The sequence below is a fragment of the Kryptolebias marmoratus genome, linkage group LG13 (genome assembly GCF_001649575.2).
Source record: "Kryptolebias marmoratus isolate JLee-2015 linkage group LG13, ASM164957v2, whole genome shotgun sequence".
NCBI lineage: Eukaryota > Metazoa > Chordata > Actinopteri > Cyprinodontiformes > Rivulidae > Kryptolebias > Kryptolebias marmoratus.
In genome coordinates this window covers 6,426,590-6,434,616 of record NC_051442.1, presented here as the reverse complement: position 1 = coordinate 6,434,616, position 8,027 = coordinate 6,426,590, and the positions used below count along the sequence as shown (strand labels likewise).

At 38.4% G+C, this 8,027-nt stretch overlaps 1 protein-coding gene and 1 long non-coding RNA gene across 9 annotated transcripts in view; one reads left to right on the top strand and one right to left on the bottom strand.

Moving 5' to 3' along the window:
* Positions 1-8,027, top strand: part of rapgef6 (Rap guanine nucleotide exchange factor (GEF) 6) — a 119,956-nt gene that overhangs the window by 42,975 nt on the left and 68,954 nt on the right. For 5 of the 8 annotated variants that reach the window (XM_037979089.1, XM_037979086.1, XM_037979087.1 and 2 more), the window contains exons 1-2: positions 3,807-4,398; positions 5,653-5,670. In XM_037979089.1, coding sequence (XP_037835017.1) covers positions 3,838-4,398; positions 5,653-5,670 — 579 coding nt within the window. In that variant the 5' untranslated portion in view covers positions 3,807-3,837. Of the gene's footprint in view, positions 1-3,806; positions 4,399-5,652; positions 5,671-8,027 lie in introns of those variants that run through there. The other 3 variants (XM_017419895.3, XM_037979090.1, XM_017419902.3) reach the window with 1 other exon arrangement.
* LOC119617606 lies at positions 3,647-4,223 on the bottom strand. Its single transcript, XR_005233942.1, has 2 exons — positions 4,087-4,223; positions 3,647-3,955 (listed from the first exon to the last, which is right to left on the bottom strand). It is a non-coding gene; the product is annotated as an uncharacterized LOC119617606 (long non-coding RNA).

Sequence of the window (8,027 nt, the reverse complement as noted above, 5' to 3'; positions counted from 1 at the left end):
TTGGTCTTCAGTAATATTCTAATTTTCTGATATGATGAATTTAAGATTTTCATTTGTTGTCATTTGTAATCATCAAAATTAAACGAAATAAACATTTGAAATATATGAGTTTGTATGTAATGTATGAATATAATATACAAGTTTCACTTTTTACATGGAATTACTGAAATCAATCTACTTTTTCATGATATTCTAATTTTATGACCAGCACCTGTATCTGCGAAAACATTTCAAAAATAAAATCGAATCCTTTCAACCTGTACACAAAGACAAAAAAATGTTTACATTTTCTTTCACGTGTCTCTCCTGGCAAAGCTTTGTTTGACACCGCACGGTAATAAAACCCTGTAGGGTCCAATCACCTATGATTTTGTTTTAAAATGGTTCAAAGGAGTCGTGCTGTGACCATGACTGACAGAAGTAAATTACGGCAAGTATTTTAGCCAAATTTAAGAAGAAACCAAACATCTCACTGGGTACAGTGGATAATCTTTGTGCATACTTGTGCAAGGAAAGCAATGTGTCCCGATCATCTGTTATACCTTTTTAGAAAAATTAGAAGGAATTACAAAGAAAAACTGATGAAACGCTCAGTAACACAAGTAGGCACAAACATGCCTGCACCTACACATTTCTAGATGAGTGCACAAACACACAGAGCAGGGGGACTGTGGTCTAGTCACGCTGTACTGCAGCCAATCAGCTAATTGGGGCCATGGGAATAGCCGAGGGAATGTGATCTGTGGCTGCCGTCATGACTCTGGTCACAGGACGGACAGGAGCGGCATTCACAGGGCAGGGTTGTTCCTCTGTGTGTGTGTGTGTGTGTGTGTGTGTATGGGTGGGAATGGAGGGAAATGAATGGAAGACAGGAATTACCAAAGTATAAATAAGCAATAAAAAAAAACATTAGGTGATGCATACTGACTAGACAACCATCAGATAGAGAGGAATGTAAACCGACTGAGTCAACGTGAAGTTCTTCACATGCTCTTTTATGTAAATAGGAGATTTGATCAGTCTGCAGCGTTAGCTTGTGTTTTTTTGAATAAATAGTGTTCCTATAGTTGAGCTGAGGATAAGACAAAAAGGTAATAGTGTGGCACATTTCTAACCTTCACCTCCAGATTTTCTTCTCTTCTACCTTCAGGCTGTCTGTCTCACGAGGCCGATTAAAACAAAATGACATTTCTTTTGCTGCGAGGAGGAGACACATCTATACCAACACTGGCCCCCTTTTACAGTTGTTATTTACGGTTTTATAGAAATATTTTTCACTCAGTTGTTTCAGTGTTCCCCTAAAATTACTCACAGTGCTGTAGTTAGTGTGAATTCGAGCAAAACTCTCCGAAACGTGATTGTTTTGGTTGTTTTAACTTCCAGCTCAAACGGAGTCCCATTTCAACAGTGACAGGAAATCATTGGACTTGTTTTGTTTTTTTTTTTATTAAAACTTTTTTCCTTATCGATTGGCAATTTTGTGACAAAACTGAACTATAATGTTTTTATTCTTTCTATGTGTATTGATTTTTTTTTGTCACGTGTCAAATCACTGAAAATTTTGTCTTGAATCTTTGACTATTGCCTTCCACATTTCTCTGAGTGCAAACACAGTAGTCATTATTATTACTTATTGTGGCCTGTCATGGGTTTTTATAAATAAGCCGTCTGAATGAATGCACATGACTGACCTGAGGAAAGAATACACCACGGTTACTAACAAAGATCCTATTTGTTGTGTAAATTCACCCATATTCTTCCATATGAAGTCCTTTTTTTTTGCTGTTACCTTGAAGTGGCAAATCGGAGAACTTAGAAAATATTTAAGATCATTAAACTGAAGCCTATGTTTAGAACAGAAATTATTATGTGCAGTATACACAAGTAATTTGCAAAAGTATCCATGAATAAGTGTAAAAAAATAGTCATTAAATAGATTGATAACAAGAAGTATCCAGACTGAGCTGTCAGGGGTTGGATAATTAGAGTAAATGTAGAAAATCAGAGAGAGCAGAGAATCAAAGCTCAAACATTTTTAAAAAACTCTTAAATAGTTTTTCTTTTAACCTCAAAAGACGTTAAGAATGTCTCTGCTTAGAAAATCAGAAACAGGCAAACTTTTAAAGCCAAATAATCCAGTTTTCTGAACAAAGGCGAAGATGAAGGTCGGGGATGAGACTAGACAACATCAGCCGGTCCACTTTAAGCTATTAATGAAATGCTAATGCTAACGATGAGGCAGGATTTTCTGCCATTTTCTTTTCCTTTAGTTGCTTGTTTACAGGGACACCTGCTACTTTTCTGCCATCAGGCTCAAGTTTGATCCATTAGGAAGAGGGGAAAAACACAAACCCCGATTCTACCTAACTTTTACATGTTTTGTATGGACATTTGTCTTTATCTCTGTATAATGAAGCTTTTATTGCACCTAAACTAGCGGCGAGTTTAGCCTCGTCTTCAGTTTGAGTACACGATGGGAGGAACATGGCGATGACAGCATATGTTGAATAATAAATAAATAAATGGACAAATGAACGTCTTGGAAGATTTCTTTGACTCCAGATACAATTGGTGTAGTATTTGGATGTTTCTTTATGGTTCTATTGGACTCTACAACCTTAACCAGAACCAAAATCTCATCTAAGCTGCGGGCAGTGAACTTGCATTCTGCGCAAAACAGGCACCAAGTAAGAGACATAAAATACAATGAACACATTGTGTCTATTACTTTTAGATTCAGTTCGGTTTTATTTAGATGACAATTTGTAACAGAAGTTGTTTCAAGGAACGTTACACATAAATAAACTGGTCCGAGTCAAATCCAGTTGCAGGCTGCCCACTTAATTCCAGTTCATCACAGTCACAACCTAAATAAAAAAACAGATTCTCATTTAAAACCAATTAAAAACAATTTAGTTCTGTCTAATTACAATACAATTTAAAACAATCAGATCCTTTAAATTAAAAAATACCTATAAGTGAAATTTTGCCTCCTTCTGAAAAGTTAGTCTGTTACCTTTTTATGCTCAGTTTGTCATTGATATATGATATAGTGCAGACTAAAGTACCTTTAAAATAACAAAACAAGCTAATTAACAAAACAGAATGAAATAAAGTAAAAGTAAAAGACTGCTTATAAAGTGAACAAAAACTAAGTACTTTGAGAAATCAAACAAAAGAGTTTAGTTTGTGTTTTGCACTTTTTTTTATAAACAGTTTGGTCATTGCTAGCATAATGGGGCTATTGACTTCCTATTATGTAATGCAGAAAGAAAACAAATTCTTCCTTTAACAACTGACCGGACTAAGAAGCCTGCAGGGAAAGAATTGTATAGCCGGATTCTGTGTGTAGTGCTCTTTTTTTTTTTTTTTTTTTAATTCTGCCTGCTGAGGATATTTGTATATTTACGGCTTCCTGGAGGAAACTGTGGGCTGAGTGTATGCTCTGTGCATGTGTCAGACAGCGACAAATAGCAAGCAAGAGTGTGTGCGCGCGCGTGTGTGTGTCAGTATGCAACGTGTTGAGCAGCCGAACTCAGCCTTGATTTCTCCGCTCTGAATTTTTTGGCAATACAGTCGTTTTTCAAGATTTATTTTTTATTTTTTTGGTTTGCTTCTTTTTTTAAAAGTTGATTCTAGCCTTTTATTTTTATCCGGATAACTTCCTCAGAGGATGTAATGTTGAGGGATCTCTCAGGAGTTTGGACTTCATTTTAAACTTTTGGACATAACTTCGCTTTTTGTATAGAAGTCTTTTTTTTTCGCCATTGTTCCCCCTCCTCCCCTTGTGGTATTTCCTGCTTTTATGTGTTTTTCTGAACCTGTCCTTGACTCCTGATGAGTGTGCTACGCTGGCACAGGCTCTCTGTGCTCTGGAAGAGCTGGATGTTCAACCAGGAGCCAGCAGAAGAGCAGGACCAGAACCCAGACGCTCCGTCGCACGAAGACAAACTATCTGAAACGGAAGGAGATACGGTGAAGGATTGTACCTCAGCTCATCAGAGTCTAACAGGAGTCAAGACCCAAACCTTGGATTACAGGAGGCAGAAATCAGAAAATGACAAACAGAATCTGGAATTTACAAACCTAGAAGTGGTTCCTAAGTTTGAAAAGTCCGAACTCCTGAAACGCAGCTGCTCTGAACCGTGCTCTCAAGTCTCAAACTGTGTGGATCAGCCGTTCAGCTGTCCACACGCGCCTGATGGTGCCTGTACCACCGTCCGTTCTGAGGACAGTGTTGACTGTGTACTGCAGGTGGATAACGGCAGCGAGGGCGACGACAACTTCCTGCAGAGAGAGGGGTCCCAACGGCAATCTAGGCGGCGGTTTAGGAGGGTGAACCCCAGAGGAGAGCGGGAACTCATAACAGATGGCCAAGAACCCGCCGGCTACAACACGGTAAGAGGCAAAACATTTCCAGCTACAAAAGCTAATGCTAACCCTCATTTGGATTTACATGTTACCAGTAAGTATTGGATGGTTAAATGGAAACCGTTGTTGCCTTTACCTTGAATCTTGATTAGATTTTATTTGACATTTATTCAGTGTTTAGCTTAATCAGTGATCAGTTGTCTGTAAAACATCAGAATTTAAAGATCTTTAAATGTCTGCTACTCTGTAAGCTTATAACATCCTGTATAGCTTTCACTCTGAGCAGTAACAAGTCACAAGCTGGAAAATATCTGCAGTTTTTACTTCTTAATTACTGAGTTTTCCTTTTAAGTTTGGTGCTGGTGGACAACCTGCACATGCTAATATCAGTCTCATTTAATGTTCATTTTTAACTTTAGAATAAAACTACAATGTTATAAATAAGGGAAGAAACATTTTCTTGTCCGTTTCGCTATTATCACATCACCAAACACAAAAAAAAGTAAAAATGTTGATAGGATTCGGTCAAGGTTTCTCTGAAGGTCTGTCGATGCTGGTAGCTGGGTTTTTCTTCAACAGTTTGTGTCTAAAAAGTACTTGAACTGTGTACAGTGTGCGTCTCATGTGAGACTTGAGTTTCCCTCCCTCTGATAGGATCACTGGGGCCAGCATCATGTCAGTTACAGTTTCAGCTAATCATCAGAAGCCACACTTTGCCACACATACACAAACGCTTTCAGACAAAAACAGCTGCATACTGCAACACTCTTTGTCGGCACACACTTTTCACAGCTCCTACAAAGCTCCCTGGGGCGTTGCAAAGGGGCTTAATGGAGAGCTTAAAAGTGTCCTCTGTCGACCCTACCTGCTTCCGCAGCCTCTTGGTGATTGTTCCACTTTTTAAAATTACATTTCTAGCCTTCAGCGAGACCAAATCCCACCACATTCTAGTCTTGACTGCATTCAATATGTAAAAGTCAATCCACTCTGATGAGCTGGCACTGCAAAGACGCAAACGAAGGCAAACGTCCTGAAAATACATAAAATTAAAGGCTTTAGGATTAAATCTGAGCTGAGCTGAAAAGCAGGAGAAGCTATAAAAATGTGTCAGAAACCCTGAGTATGTGTGGCTCTTGACTTGTTCACATTCTTTAACACGTTGAGAGTTCAGCCAGCACTAATTTCAGTTTCATATATTTAAACCCAAGTTTGCATACTTCCTGTTTTGACTGTATCCTGTTTCTGTTTTTTTCACATGTTTGCTGGTGTTTTCCTCCTCAGAATTATGTCAACAACAAGGTAGGAAGCCATTCAAAGTAAAACTCTGCCTACAGTAAAGCTTGCATTTCATACTTGGACTCCTTCCACGTGTATCAGACTTTTTCTGTTCACACGTCTGGTGTGTGTGCATGTGTTTGTGTGTGTGCGCTGATAACTGTAACGATAATTCACTCTTGATGCAGACACCTGTTGTGTTGGGGAAAGCAGGTCATTTTGATGTTGCCACACATGTGCTCCTGTCGGCTGTCACTGTGGGTGGCAGATGGCAAAAAAAAGCAAACGGGGATAATAAGATGCATCCTGGGAACCACAAAGAACTGGCTAACAAATGAAGGGTCGTTTTATTTATTCATGACAGTTAAAGTTCACAGGTTCTTGATGGAATAATCTTCATTATGTTTGCATGAATTTGAGTCACATTATTCACCCATAATTCTGAGTGAACATGTTGTTTGTCTTCTCCGTGAACTCTCGGTGACCCAAATTTATTGTGGCAGTTTGTGTTTTTTCCTGATCTTCAATGTTGTGATCCTCAAATTAAAATCCAATTATTTTTGTCTCATAAATCACGGTGTTGTGAACAGTTGTAATGCTTTATGCTCAGTATAAAACATTAGTGTACACGTAGAATTAATCTCTACAAATTACTTGCAACCCATTTGACTTTAGACAGAAAGGATTTAGTTTTAAAGTTTGAGAATTGTCTGCCTCTGTTTGTTAGTTTGATTAATTAAACTGCTAGTTAGTAATTGTTTTATGGACATTTGAGAAACCAAACAACTGACTACAGCAACAAAAGTTTGTAAAATTGAGTTTTTCTTTGCAGTGAACTTTGAGTACTTCCCATTATCTATTGGTAAGACACGTTCTTCAAAAGTACATAGTTTCACATAAACACACACACATACACACAGACTGATGTGTAATTTTGGCATCAGACCAGAATGTGGTGTTTGGAGGTCTCATTGAGCCATAATAACATCAGTAATCCATTATCACTGCTCTGGACTGGTGTCTGGCCTCTCTGTCTTTTAATGGCTCTTTCTCCAGTGAATGGAGTTTCTGAACCCATGAATTGACAGGAATACCCCCATAAAAAGCCTGAGAAATGAGCAGAAAATGTGTCATTGTATCGTTGGTCTTGTACAGAGAATACAGGGAGGAGCAATCTTTATCTAAAAATTACACCAAAGAGCTAGAAAACTGGCTTATTAATTTTATTATTGCGCTCCACCGTAAAGGCAGGTAATTGACTGTCCATATATATATATATATCTGCGTGTGTGTTTGTCTGTCTCTTACCAAAATATCTCATGGACAACTGGATTGATTTTGATTACGCTTTCAGGAAATGGTTGGATTAGCTTTTGGAGTGAACCCAATTAAAGATGGCCACCACCGCAAACAGACTTTAGCAAACACAAACATGTTTGTAATTCAGTCAAATGAAAAATATTCAGCTAAAGTTGTGTACAACAGTAGCTGAGAGTCATATTCTGAGTGCCAGCAGATCATGCAAGATCTTAGTTTAAAACATTGTCGTTTCTGTCAGGATTTTTATAATAGTTTTATTTTTTCCCCTTGAGATCGAAAAGGATAAATCACTGATCTCTTCAAAATATATTTACATGTTTTTTTTCTGTGGTTGATTTTTATTGATTCAGAAACCTTAATAAACCGTATTAGGTTTGGGCAAAGATTCCTGCCCATTGTCTCACTATGATAACAGACTGCTTGGGCTCACTAATAACTCAGCCTCATACCACACACACACACACACACACACAGGAACATTGCTCAGAATCTGAAGCACACAGAGAAAGTCACTTCATTTAGACATCAGAGGCCTCACCGGGTTACTGCCTTGCTCGTGCAAGGAAGATAGATAGATGAACCCATCACCTCATTTGCCTTGCAGGGGAAACCCATTCAAAGGGCTTTTACAGCCAGGCTGCTCTCCGGCACCTCTGAATCATTAATTCAGACCAGGCTCAGCCATTTGCACAGAACAGTACAGCAGGCATTGCACTAGTTGAAAACCAGCAACCTGTCTTGAACGTACTTGTGGAGTGTGACACAGTTCCTCCTGCTGCTTAGAAGCACGTTTTGGTCCACATTTCACCGGAAACACACAGACATCTCTTGCAACATTTGTGGTTAGTTAAATTCCGGAGTCAGAAGGCAAGACGTCTGAGGAGTTCTTCTTTTTTTTTGCCCCTTTTACAAAAGACTCCAGTATTTACTACATCTCACCGAGTAACCTGAGATATGCAACCTGTAATCTTTGACCACCAGTAGAACTCAAAGAATATATTTTTTTAAAGAAAAGCTGGATGTTGGTGACAATACATTTATTAAACGGTTAGTCACATTAA